Consider the following 14,166-nt stretch of genomic DNA (forward strand, 5'->3'; position numbering starts at 1 on the left):
GGGCGCCAATTAAATGTTTTGGTTTCGGCTGCCGCCGGCAACAAAAGCGCCACGCGGCCGCCCCTCCCCCCGCCGGCGTGCGGAGGAGAATGGAAAGAAAGAGGCAGAAACTGGTGGGTCGGGATAAGGGCAGTTTAACAGAACAGCAAACAGAGGGAAAACAGGAACAACAACGATACAAATAAGGAGAAAACACAACCACGAACCGTACAACAGCCGCTCTCCCGAAACCGGACCGGCACTGCGCCCGCCCCAAGCCGCGAGTGCCTTCCCGCCGCACCGCCCCCCCCCCCCCCCCCCCCGGAACCCAGCGTGACGTCACATGGTATGGAATACCGGGCTCTGTTTGGCCAGGTGGGGTCAGCCCCCACCCCCCGGCTGTGCCCCTTCCTGGATTCCGGTGAAAATTAACCCTGTTCTGGCCAAACCCAGGACACAGATTTTCCCCCCTATTAAGAACTCAGTAACTAACACATTTAGAAACACCTTTAGAACTGTCTTGGCTGGCTGTGCTTTACCTTGCAACATAAAGAATATTCGAGCTTAACTAGTTTAGATGAACACAAATATAGTTTACTAGGGTAGAGAAAATGTAGCCAAGACACTGACATCAGTGAACTGGGAGTGCTATACAGAGATGCAGCTGATTCCCAGTTATGGTGCAAGACATGATCGAGTATGCACAATAGAAGTATCACTTTGAAGGTACTGAACAAAAAATTCCAGCAGGCAGGAAAGCACAGAAATGTTTCCTGGTTAGAAACCTGTGAGAGAAAGAGCTCTTAATTGTATGTGCTGTAAAAGTGTTTCTCGTTCTGTAATTCAGTAAACTATATTTGAGGTATTATAATCATGCCTTTTGTTTATCGTGTAATATCTGGTGTTTTCTTTTGCAGATCGAATTCATTTACCCAGGAATATGATTGAAAACAGTATGTTTGAAGAAGAGCCTGATGTAGTTGACTTGGCAAAAGAGCCTTGTTTACATCCCCTGGAGCCTGATGAAGTGGAATATGAACCAAGGAGCTCCCGGCTTTTGGTGCGTGGCCTTGGAGAGCATGAGATGGATGATGATGAAGAGGATTATGAGTCATCAGCAAATTTGCTGGGGATGTCCTTCATGAACAGCAGCTCGAGTCTCCGGAACAACATGTCTGTCTACAGACAAAATCCAAAAGGATCATGTTTGGTGCCCTCTACGAGGACTGTGGTGGTTTGCATAGCTGTTCTTGTGATTGCAGTTTCATTAATAATGGCAATTTATCTGCTTCCCAAATGTACCTTTACCAGAGAAGGCTGCCATTTAAAAAATCATACAATGGAACTCATATACCCTTTGGCAACCAATGGAAAACTATTTCCATGGGCAAAAATTAGACTTCCTCCTGATGTTGTACCACTGCATTATGATCTCATCTTGCAGCCAAACCTAACTACTCTGAAATTTGCAGGCTCTGTAAAGATAGTTGTTAGCATTGTCCAGGTAACTTGGAAGATTGTACTTCACAGCTCGGGACTTAATATCACCAAGGCAACCATTACTTCAGCAGGAGGACATCAAGCAAAGCCAGCTGAATTCCTGGAATATCCATTGCATGACCAGATTGCAGTCATGGCTCCTGAGGCTTTCCTTGTAGGACACAATTACACTGTCAACATAGAATATTCATCTAATTTAGCAGATACCTATTATGGCTTTTACAAAATTTCTTACAAGGATGAAAATTATAAGCAAAGGTATGCCCACAAATGCAGCTTCTCTCTTCTGTCATTTCTAGATTGTGCTTTGATAATAGAAATAACAAGGGTTGCTTTTTTTATTGCATGTTTCATACAACTCATTCCTATTGAGCAAAATCAATCTTTAATCTGCTTATTGATCTGAAAAATGTCTTTCATGGATGAGTTTAAGTCAGGGCAGCCTCTCTGTCAGTTAAATGTAGTGCAGCATAGTGGTTGTAGGTAGCGATAGTGTGTTTTTTTGTTTATTCAGTTTTAATTTCTCTCTTTGGAATTTCTTCCCACAACTCCCAAGTCCCTGTCTCCTGGCAGGGATTGAAGGAACATAGTCTTAGCATAGCAGGAGAAGATCAGGTTCAAGACCATCTGAGGAACCTGGACATACACAAGTCCATGGGACCTGATGAGATTCCACAGTCGTAAGGGAACTAGCAGATGTAATTGTCAAGCCAGTCCTAACCATGTTTGAAAACTTGTGGCAGTCAGGCAAAGTCCCCAGGTCTGGAGAAAAAGGAAACATCACACTCAAAAAGGGTAAATCTGTGCTTTTTACCAGGAAGATTAATGACCACCACCACCCACTTCAAATGGGCCTTACACTGGTCATGTACTGTTCATGGCATGAAATTGTCCATACAGGTTTTCTAGAAAGAAAGCAGTGCAAAAAATAAAAGATGGAAAGAGCGGTATGAATCAGTGCAAGACGAGGCAACAGGAAAGCAGTTTTGAAGGGCACAGAACACAACTACTAAATAGGGTAAAGGCATAAAACACTTACCAGCTTGACCTAAGAAAAGCTAAGGTTTAAAGCTTATCAGTGTTACAAATATTTGCAATGACAGAGAGTCTGTATGGAAATTCTAAAAATATTAATAAGGAGATATTGTTTCCTGAAAGGGGAGGATGGAACTATAATTGGCACCACCAACCCAACCTTTTACAGATTGACGATATAGGCAACGCTGAGATTGTATTTATTTTAGTAAAAGAAGACCCTTCACTGAGCTGTTGCAAACTTTTTCAGCAAGATTCTTTAAAGAATAAAACAGAGTATGGCAAACTAGGTCATGGTTTTCTATCTGCAGTGGCACATGATAACTATACACGGCTAATGTTTGAATTATTTAAGTCCCTCAACTGTAGCTCATCTTTAGAAAAATAATCAAAACACGATACTCAGTGTAAAGATAATTTCATAGACTATTGGGAAGATGCATAACGTAAGAAAGATGTATTTCTATTCTATTCTCTAAACAAAAAACTGAGATATTTTGTTTCAGATTCAGCACACGTCTCTGAGCATTAACAACAGACATTTAGACAAAAACTCTTATATTTTTCTAAAGTTTACTCCCAGTTTGCCTTTAAAACTTTGTTTATCTGGATCCTAGTGAGTATATGACATAGTGACGAAGTGTACAAGAAAATACATTAGCTGCAACATTTGTTTTTAAATATATGCAAAACCTGGCACATTCAGATGAACTGCGGAACATTAAGTGGATTCTTGAACCAGTCAGCAGCTGAGATCAGGAACTCTCTCCTTTTTACCACCATGTGTTCCTGTTTGTCCTCCTGTGAAGTAGTCCTTTAAGTGACCAAGAATTTTAAGAAACAAGTTTAGGTTAAATGATTGCTGATTTGTTTCAATTTGCCTGCATCTTTCATGAAAGTGGGTGTGCTTTACGGAGGTGCAAATGTAAATGACTGTTTAGATCTCTCAGGCAAAATGCAGTTGATAAGCCTCTTATGAAAAGGGCTGTTCTTGAGCTGCTTTTGCAAGAAAATGTTTTGTCTTCTAGTTTATTTTTTTTTTCCTTTGAAGATTTTTCTTTTTTTGTATTGCCACAGAACCATTAAGATCATCAAATATCAAAATAACTCACTGTTGCCAGGTGCATATTAGAGAAAAAAAAAAGTTGGTTCTTTTTTATGTTTTTATGCAGAATAGTTCTTTATTATTTGTTTTTCTTCTGTAAAATCCTGAGATGAAGGAAAAAAGAACCTTACTGCACTAACATCAAGATTTTTAGTGAGGGGGAAGAGAAGAATAAGAAAATGAAAGCAGGCATGGAGATTAATCTTATGAATTGTCAGCTGTGTGCCTCCTCAGAAAAGCTGTAGGTCCAAAAATGTTGGAGTCATGGTGCAGAAGAAAATAAAAACTCCAGAAAACTGTAGGTGGCTTGACAGTAGCATTTAAAAAAAAAAAAAAAAAAGTTGATGCAAACCACTGTTCTCTCCACTCTTCAGCTTAGTAAATACAAGACTTCAATTCGCAAACTTCTTGTAGAGCTCCCAGGGCTGTCTTGTACGAGCAGAATACAAGTCAGAGATGCTATTTAGGAAAAAAAAAAGCTGTAATTTCTGCAGCTAGTTAGTATCAAAATACTGGAGGAGAAACATAGACTTCAGAGGATTTCTCTTGTGAGATGACTAGCTGTTGGATTAGAGACAGGACAGTGCATGAATCCATCTACTAGCCAATAAATGGAGCAGGCATAGGATTGCATGGACTGTAGGAGCATCTGCAGGAGGAGGCATGACAGTTAGGTGAAAAAGCTTCCTTGTAGACCCATCTGCTGCTGAGGTTTCAAAGTTTTTATTTAGTGGGCGTACTCACTAATCTAATTTTTCAGTCTCCTTTTTGTTCCTTGTTACTGGAAACTGGCTGGCTTGTATTTTGTTGATTGCTCTGTAATTGTGTTATTCCAGGTGAGGATTTTTCTTTGTTAAGAAAGCAAAAAACAATCAAGCAGATTACTCCTCAAATGAATAAATTTGAGGGGTTTTAAAACACCTTTTGTCAATGAAACTTTTATTTCGACTGAACCAGCCTTGTCATCTACTGCTCAGAAAGCTTCTCCTATAACAAGCTGTTACATGGTTTGGGGTGAAAATGACTGTTCTGTCATAAGTAAGCTGATTTTTCTCCTTTTTGTAATTCTGAATTTACTTTTCTGTACTCTCCCCATTAGGTGGTTTGCAGCAACTCAGTTTGAACCTCTGGCAGCAAGGTCTGCTTTTCCATGCTTTGACGAACCAGCATTTAAAGCTACTTTTTTAATCAAGATCATAAGAGATGAGAAACTTTCCACTCTGTCAAATATGCCAAAGGTACTTGCTTTTGTAGAGGAATTATAGTAGAGCTGCTGCCTAAGTAATCTGTTAAAGTGCTTTGTATTTTGTTTTTGTTGCATTAATGTCCAGGGGATTGACATGAGTGGATAAGCTATAAAATGTATGACTTTATAATAAAATAACTGTCTCTTTGAGGAAGAGTTGAACTTAGTAACTTTGTAGAGAAAACAACTGTTCAATGCACTGTACAGTGTAGAATGTGATTGTGGGGACAGTTGAATGGCAGTTGAATTCATTTAAATGAATCACTATTTTGCAGGAGTTTTGTTGTTGGCTACACGTTGTCTTGACAGCCCTTAAAATTGTCTTTTGAGTTTTCTATGTCTACTGGTACTGCACGTGTGCAGAATACTGGACTATCTTTATCAATATTTTGTATAACGAGTAACAGTCTCAGTGAAAGATATGCCTGATCTTGAAGGATGTGTTTTTGAGCCTAAATGAGGGGAAGCAGGGTGCAAATAGAGTCAGCCCCAGAATATGAATGAGGGATCTGAAATTCCTTCAGCTAGAGTTTTGCAGGCAAAATCTTGTAAGAGTATATCTGCATTTTATAGTGGTGCTTTATGCCGTTAAACCTCTGGAGAAACGTTTGTAGAAGCCTATTTCACTCAGACAGACCAGCAAGGCTAACTTACTACTTAGTCTGTGTCTGTACTAGGTCAGAACATTGATTTAACCAGTAATTAAAAAAATTACACCCTTGGTGTTGGTGGGACACACATGTACACTGTGCAGTTTGGGTTCCAGAAGGTAGTCAAAAGCTCAGGTGCTGATGAAGCTACCCTGCTTTTGAGAACCAAGTTAATAACTGCAAACTTCTGAAATAATCTTTTTCACAGTGCATGAATGTTTATGTTCCTGGATCTTTAGTGATTCTCAACCTTTACTGTAACAGGATTGCAGCGCTTTACATCTAGGCCTAAGAGCACTTTATTAGCTTCTCTTTTCTTGACTGAAAGAAGAAACAAGTGTTTTATGTAAACAAGAAAGGGTGCTCACTCACTATCCTCTGCTAGGAGTTGGACAAGTGGCTAAGGCAGATTTATACAGCTTCCATAGTTCTTCACATGTAAAAAGTAAACTATGGTTTACCATTGCTGCATGTGTGCAGTAGACATTGCTGAGCTAATTCCATGTAGTTGCTAAAAATCTGTCATATTCTTCAGTGTACCTTCCACAGATGATGGGTACTCTGAAAGAACCTAACGTTCTCTGGAAGACCAGGGGTACTTTTGTTTTCAGCTCTTCTACTGCACCACACTAGCGTAGAATGTTTACTGGTACTCTAATTCTGGTATATACTGTATGTTCTCTTGCTCATTGCTGATGACGCCATTAAAAAGAAGATGAAAAAAGATATTCTGTGACAATTTTCATCCCTGTTAGTTGAGGCAGAATTATCTGATGTATGTTTGACATCTAGCATCTTCATTGCCAGCTTGGCTGATAATGATTGGCAGATGGAGTGGAGGCAAAATAACCATCAACCATTCTTCACTGTCATTTGTGGTTGGCTATTGAAATAAAATGCTTGGGGACAATTCAAGAGCAAGGAGGGTGTTTCCTGGGGTTGCTAGGTGCTGCTATTTCCATAGCAATGTCCTGTCAGCTGTTCTTTAGTATTTCTGCTGATGCCCGTTGTGGTAATAGAGTTCTCCAGAAGAATAAGCAAGAGCCCTCATGGTACCAAGCAGGCATACCTACTTTCTTTGTTTTCTTCCCACCATATGTGGTCATGCAGCACCTCCAAGCTGCCTTCTTCAATAAATGCTTTTTTGAGTCATTTAATCTAGCCTCAGTCACCTTCCTTACTTTCCTCTACTATTTCACTCAGATTTCACCTTTTCTGTGCAAGAGTTTTATGCAACTTTGCATGGACAGGAAGAAGTAATCTGGGAAACTGCTGCATCTGTTTGTGGCATTGGGCAAGACTATGAGATGTCACATTGTGTATTCCTGCAAACTATGTAAGTGGGTCACTTAATGCAGTGAACAGTGAATGTCAGTAGATATAAGCAGACTTTTCAGCCTTTCTGAGAGATTCTTCAGAGAAGCTACTTAGAGCTCAGTCTCTGTCTTGCCAAGAATTGCGACTTAACTGGTCCAAACAACATGCCCTGAAAGGACAACTCTGTATTTCTTGTTTATTGAGTTATTATTTGTTTCTAGAGAATCTTCCTCCAATTAGTCTGGAAATAACCGACTGTCACACCTCAGGACATGTGTATTAAATCAGGAAAAGGAAAAATATTATGTGCCATAGTCTTGCATCGTCCCATAAATTCTGCCTGGCGTTGGCAGTCCTGCAAAGTATATGTCTATGGGATTCTGTGCTTAGGAAGGAGCTGCTCCCCATCCCATGTGTCCCTACTCAACTCTGAGTGTTGTTACAAAGCATCTGGTAGCTCTTTCGGTGCTGTGTATACAAATGTAGTGTACTTGATGTATATGCACGATGAGGAATCATCCACATGGAGAAAACACACTGATGAACTGCCTTTACCATGAGGTCATTAATGCATCTCTTTCTTCCTCCTTAACTTCAGGACCCACTTACCTTTAAGTTTCTAGCCTTTCTTGCTACAGTAACATTCATTGTATTGCTCATTTTTCAAGGAGATAGACATTTGAAAAAATAACATTTGACATATGTGACCTTGTACCCATTCTACTTGCAGTGAAAAAGGCGTTAGTATTGCACATTTGTGTCATCCTGAACATTGATGCTATGAATTTTCCCTATTGGTCACATTAGATATGTGTTGTTTGGCTGTTCCTGTACTGCACAGAAAAAACCCATCTTTTTCCTATTCATCTTTCTCTATATTGAATTGTTCTTACAATGACTTGTGCCGCTCCTGCATAATGAATTACCATTTAAATTGCATCATGCCTCTGTTGCTTCTCTTGTTGGAGTTTGGATTCCCACTACTGTTTGTCATGCCACTTGAATTATGTTCAGATCTACTTCTTCCTCTTCTGCCTTGCGTAGTACTACGTGTCTTCTGCTCAGCTACCTATAGATGCCAGAGGCAGAAGGTCCTGTAGTTCCTTCAAGCTGAGAATTTTCCCACCTTCCCTTCTTGTCGGACTTTTTCATCATCTGGTTCTCTACTTTTTAACCCACCTTCTCTGTCTTGCTACATTTGTTCTTGGTATCAGCCCTTTTTCACTGAACTTCCTGTTTGTCCACTCTTCTCTTTGTAATGTTTACTGAGCTTCTTGTAGTGAGCATGTATTTAAAAGCATGTTAATTTCATCTGCGTTTTCTTCTCTTGTTCCCATCTCTATTTTAAAACTTGACTGTAATATCATCTGTACGATTAACAAATATTTGAGAAAGCTTCCAGATATGGAACAAAGATAATATAAAATAAAAAGACATTAAAAGCAGAGAAGTTGTACGTTTAGTGCTGGGGACCAAATGTGAGTTTATTTCAAAAGAACAGGTCAGGTTTAATTAGAATTTATCAAGAAGGTATAAGAACATACAGAGCAAGTAATGGACAACATCTCCAAGATAATTATGAATTTGTGTTTATACTGAAAAAAATATTATTTTCTTTTGTTTTGTCCCTGAATGTTATGCCCTGATAATTTGATACTGTGTAATTCCTCTTTTGGAGTTGTAAGAGATCCAAACATGTAGTCTGTTAATGGGTTCAGGAGTGGTTCCTTTGGGTTTTGTGATTTGTCAAGATAACTTTCATGTGTGAGTTACAATAAAATCCTTATTTTTGTGACTGTACAAATACAGAAATTAGACATAAGAGTTTCTGCGAGATAGTATGCTATCTCAAAGAGCATTTCTTGTATCAGTGATTTCTTTCATAATGGTACTTCTTTTTATATGCAAAGCTTCTTTTAACTGGCATGATTTTATAATTTATTTCATGTTTTTTGCCCCTGATCTAACAAGTGCTCTAGCACATGCTGATTTCTTACATTTTAGACGTAGCTGGAATTAGGTAGTCTGTTAGGTAGTGTAGGCTCCCAATGCAGTAAGTACAGACTAGTGAGCTGATTCTTGTGTGCATAAAGAAAGAAAACTGAAAACTGAATAAGATAGAAGTATACTGCGTTGGTGAGATCAGCACTAGGGTAGGCTCTCTTATGAAAATAAACATTTAAACAAACACCTGTTAGGAAAAGAAGTGGTATGGATTCTTCTGTAGTAACAGCAGGTCTTGGTAACAAGCTATGCTGAACAGAGAGACTTGTTAGTTTATCCATGAGAAGGTTAAATGTGAACTCTGCCATTTTCTATGAATACCTACATAGGCAAGAGATCTCAAGCAGGCCTTCTCAACTAGCATGTACATTGCTCATATGTCAATATATAGTGGCTGTGACACAGAAAGCTAGAAATAAACTGTGTGTGTTTGGAGCTTGTCATGTTTTCTTTTGTGGTTTTGCTTGGTTTTTTTTTAAATGGAGGTAACTGATTTTTGAACTAATTTATCTGCAGCTACAGCAAATTTTCTTAATAGGATCTCACCTCTTCATGAAGATGAAGCTGTAGTAAAGGCAGAAATCTATTAATTCACTGCAGGAATTCAACAATGGCATTCTGTTACAGGCAATGGTCAGACTAGATCATTATACTGATTATATCTGCAGGGTTAAAAATCTATTCCCCTTTAAGCTGACAGTTAAATTTTCAGTGGCAGTTAAATCATTGTTTTGAAATTATCTTGTCTAAAACTAAGGTTATAGTTGTTTTTTATATGTTTGTGGTTTCTGGAAACAAATTTATTTATGAACTTTCAGAAGGCACACTAACTACCATTCCTGTCTCCAGACCTTTACTATTCTGCACTACATTGGTTTTAAACATTTCAATTTATTCTTTATGTAATTTATGTGTGTAAAGGACTATACAGAAAAGCACTTTTAGGCATATAGCATGCCTTTCCAGAACTAAACTTAAAGAAAAACCTCTGCACTAAAAGCGATTTAAGATACACCATGGTATCTTACTTCAGAAGACCAAGCAGACAGTTACTTTTGGGAGTGCGTGTTTAAGCTGGACACGTTTTTGCTTTGAACTAACTGAAATCTTAGGTTTTCTTCACTTTTTTAGATGCAATCTCTTTTGAGTTGCCAGGGTGTATGAGGAGGGTTTTGTTCTGTTGTTTTAAGATAATGACTGTGTCTGCCTACATAGTTTTGAGGAGGCTTCTGGGACGAGATAAATATTTAGCTCACGCAGTACCAGTATTTTTAGTAGGCTATGCTGAACTGTGTCTCTGATCTAGTCTAAGGCTCTCTTGAATTAATGCTAAATTTTATGTTGACTTTGGATTATACTGGGCGTTTAAGTGTGAAGTAAGTTAGATTCATGGTTTCTCCAATAATGTAGTTATCTGGTAATACTGCGTAATAAAGGTTGACAAATAATTTTTGGGTGTATCAGCTTAACTGTTCCGTGTCTCTTTAACTTACGTTACATCATGAGTACATTGTGAATATCATCTATCGCACTAAACAGAACCAGAATGTAAAAATGATCTGCAAGTTTGCTTATAAATTTCCTAGTGTGAAGTATTTCTTTGATTTAACACTGATTCCTTGCATGTCTTAGTTTCTTTTTTTTCTGTTAAGAACAGTGTTTTCCTTTCACCTGCAGAAAGCCACAACTTCTGTGACAAATGGGATTGTTCAAGATGAGTTTTTTGTGAGTTTGAAGATGAGCACCTACCTAGTAGCCTTTGTTGTTGCAGACTTGAAAAACATCAGCAGGGAAAGTAATGGAAGTCTGGTATGTTTGTTCTGCTTTAATGTCTCTCTCAGCACTCCCAAGACAACCAGCTAGACAGAACAAAACAAAAAAATCCCCAAACCAGCAAGCAAACTCTGTCTTTTTAAAATTTATTTATTTTCTTGGTTTTATTGTACTCGTGACAGGTAGGGGATAAAAGGCATAAGCTACAGGTTGGTCTGACTTCAGGGCTTACACCAGATGGAGAAGACTTTTACAGCAAGGGACTCAGCAGGAAGTCTTGTTAACAGTGGAAATTTACAAAATCTAAAATTCCAGAGAGCTTTCAGAGCTGGAAGCTTTAAACTTTTAGTTTTAATGCTTCATCTGTGAGGAGTGATGTCATGCAGATGAAGAATTGTTCAGATAATGTACAAAAACACCCCAGCTCCCAGGGAAGCCTACATACTATTTCAAGCAGTGCTGCAAATATGTTCTATACCTGCAAAGATAATTCACCTAAAAGAAGGACAAACCTTCAGTAAAACAAATTTAGACTAACTTGAAGTCTGCATTTAGTCATTTGAACACAATGATTTAATTGTGGGGTTTTTGTTTTTACGAAGGTTCCAAAAATGAAACATTTAGTACTGTATGATCTTTGTCCTTCGCAGGACTATGGCCTGCAGGGTCAGTGAGCATTTCCTACAATGTGTGCAGTTAGTACTGTATGATCTTTGTCCTTCGCAGGACTATGGCCTGCAGGGTCAGTGAGCATTTCCTACAATGTGTGCAGTTAAAGTAACTAAAGAAAAAAATTGGTAATATTAGGAGATGCTTCTTAATCATATTTTAGAAGGTGCAGAAGTTTCATGGGAGCAATGATTTTCATGACTCTATCAGGAACTGCCCCGTTGTGGTGAAATGTCAGAACTGCCAGTACCTACCTAGAAAGAGCCAGAGGGAACAGTGCTAGTAGCACTGCAGAAGGAGAGGCAGCCCTTTCGTTAATATGATATGCACAAGTAAAGATACTGGTCTTTTGATTCTGACTTGGACAAGTATTTCTAATTATAGCCAAATAGGACATGTGGTCTAACCTTCTAACCTGAAAAGTTAGACCACTGCTTGCTTTTTTTTTCTTTTTTTTTTTTTCTTTTTCTTATGGTAACTCTTCAGGTCTCTGTTTGAACAGTATTCTGGTAAAACCTTATAGCCCATCTCTAACAGACAGAAAGCTTGCTTTGTTCACAATAGTGAGACTAGTTTGCATGGATTGTCAGAACTTCAGAGTTATTTTATGGCAGAGGCATGTAGGAGAGGAGAAAAAGGCTGAAAAAGACTGAGTAATCTGTTCTAACTAAGGAAAGTGGTTTTTAACTATGCTCTTCATTCATTCTGACCATGAAGCAAGATTTGGCCAGGCTAGGGAAGTCTGGCATACCTTTAGAAGGCACCAGACACAAAGGATCTAGCAATATATGAGCACTTGCCAGCTTAAATGGAGAAAGTTTAAGAATGGTCATACCAAAAAAGGCCAGAGTCTAGCTAGTTGGTTGTTCTGTTGCCAGCAGTGTCTGGTAGGCCAAGGGAGACTGTAAGAAGAAAGCACAGAAAGACATTTTCCAAGAATCACGTTCTCATAATGCTTCCAGCCATCTGCGGCTGGGCGATTCAACGGATATGAGAAAGAGTTTATTGTTATTGTACTAGATAGAGTCCAGCAGAGAGTTTCGAAGATGATTAGGGGACTGGAGCATCTCTCTTACGAGGAAAGGCTGGGGAAGCTGGGCTTGTTTAGCCTGAAGAAGAAAAGGCTGATAGGGGGTCTTATAAATTCTCATAAATATCTTCAGGGTGAGTGTAAGGAGGATGTGGCCAGACTCTCCTCAGTGGTGCCCAGTGACAGGACAAGGGGCACAAACTGAAACATAGGAGGTGTCAGCTGAATGGGAGGAAGAACTTCCTCACTTTGAGGGTGGCAAAGCATTGGAACAGGTTGCCCAAAGGGGTTGTAGAGTCTCCTTCTCTGGAGATATTCAGAACCCGCCTACATGAAGTCCTATGCAACCTGCTGTAGGTGAGCCTGCTTTGACAGGGCAGTTGGACTAGATGATCCCCAGAGGTCCTTTCCAGCCCCCACTATTCTGTGATTCTGTGTGATGAATGTTATAAGACAGCTTAGAATTGAAGTAAAAATCCTTTATTTTCATAACACAAGATTTTTCTCAACTCCTGAAGATCCCGGGGAGCTTTTATGTTTTGGTTTTAAGCTCAAAATTTGCAGGTAATAGTACTTTTGTACTTCCAGAAAGACTAGATTAGATCCTTACTGCTATGTGCTCGGTTCAAATTCAAAAATTAAAAGGTCACTCTATACATCTATTTGAAATGTCATTTACTTACTTATTTGTAGCATAGTAAGAGAGACTTTCTTCTGTTTTTAAATAGAACAGTAGAATTAGTCTCAACATATTTTGTGTTTGTGTATGAAAGAACATCCTTAAGCTGGAGCAACCTATAACCTAATCAAAGTTATTTTCTTGACACAGCCACTTCAACATGAATAGAGGGAGACTGTATCCTCCCAATTTTTATGAATGCTTCTTACATCACGTCTAATGTGGCACCCCACCTTAGAAAGTGGAATGGATGAGCTTTGTGGCAGTTATTATTTCTTGAGAGAATATCTTGCACATGATACTAGTGTTCTCATACTGATAGCCTACTTAGTTATAGATTACCAGAGGTATGCAGGGAGGGTCACTTAGTAACTCATGAGGGAGTAAAAAAGGAAATGGGTCAATTTCTGTTCATGTAGACCATTCTTGAACACCTTCCTAAAAGGTGTCAGACTTCAACTGTTCTTGCATACACATTGGTCTATTAGGTAGTCTGTCTGTATTATGACTAGTGAATATGTTGTAGCAAAAAAAATAACTCTTTGTTGACAGCTTTATAACTAGTGTTTGTAACTTATGCGTGTAACTCCCAAAACCATGTCCTGTCTGTTTCAGATTCTTCTGCCAACTCTCCTTGTACTTTTCAAGCTTTTGTAGTTGTATGTTTCAAAATATTTTCTCTTCTCTGTTTCGACTAGGTGTCTGTCTATGCCACACAGCAGCATCTAAACCAGGTTGGGTATGCACTAAACACAGCAGTGAAACTTCTGGAATTTTATCAAAAGTACTTTTTAATAAACTACCCTCTTGAAAAATTAGGTAAGTTCTATTGAACTTCTTTTAAGCAGAAGAAGAAGGCCTAATAAATTCTGATAAATGCAGAGGAGCTTCTGTTCTGGAAAAAAAGAGCTTTAAAAAAAAGAGGTAGCCTAAAATATCTGTGAAATAAGGTTCCCCCAAAATTATTTTAAAAATAACATTATGTGTTTGACTGAGTATGAGTATTAAGTAATTCCCAAGCTGGAAAGTTTTTGTGAGCTTTTGACACTGATTTGCTTATAGTTGTACATAACATCAAAGAAATGATTCAGTGTAAATTTAAGCTGATGTGCCTTGGTAGGGAGATACAGAATTCTCAGTCTGTGAACCATGTTCACCAGTGTGAAATCTGCAGCCTGA

The 14,166-nt window shown here is 38.7% G+C and overlaps 1 protein-coding gene across 2 annotated transcripts in view; it reads left to right on the top strand.

Moving 5' to 3' along the window:
- Window positions 1–14,166, top strand: part of LNPEP (leucyl and cystinyl aminopeptidase) — a 78,796-nt gene that overhangs the window by 41,507 nt on the left and 23,123 nt on the right. For both annotated transcript variants that reach the window (XM_075411442.1, XM_075411441.1), the window contains 4 exons: window positions 897–1,737; window positions 4,719–4,857; window positions 10,514–10,645; window positions 13,686–13,806. In XM_075411442.1, the coding sequence (XP_075267557.1) occupies window positions 920–1,737; window positions 4,719–4,857; window positions 10,514–10,645; window positions 13,686–13,806 (1,210 nt within the window). In that variant the 5' untranslated portion in view covers window positions 897–919. The remainder of the gene's footprint in view (window positions 1–896; window positions 1,738–4,718; window positions 4,858–10,513; window positions 10,646–13,685; window positions 13,807–14,166) is intronic.

This window comes from Opisthocomus hoazin, chromosome Z, assembly GCF_030867145.1.
Source record: "Opisthocomus hoazin isolate bOpiHoa1 chromosome Z, bOpiHoa1.hap1, whole genome shotgun sequence".
Taxonomy (NCBI): Eukaryota; Metazoa; Chordata; class Aves; order Opisthocomiformes; family Opisthocomidae; genus Opisthocomus; species Opisthocomus hoazin.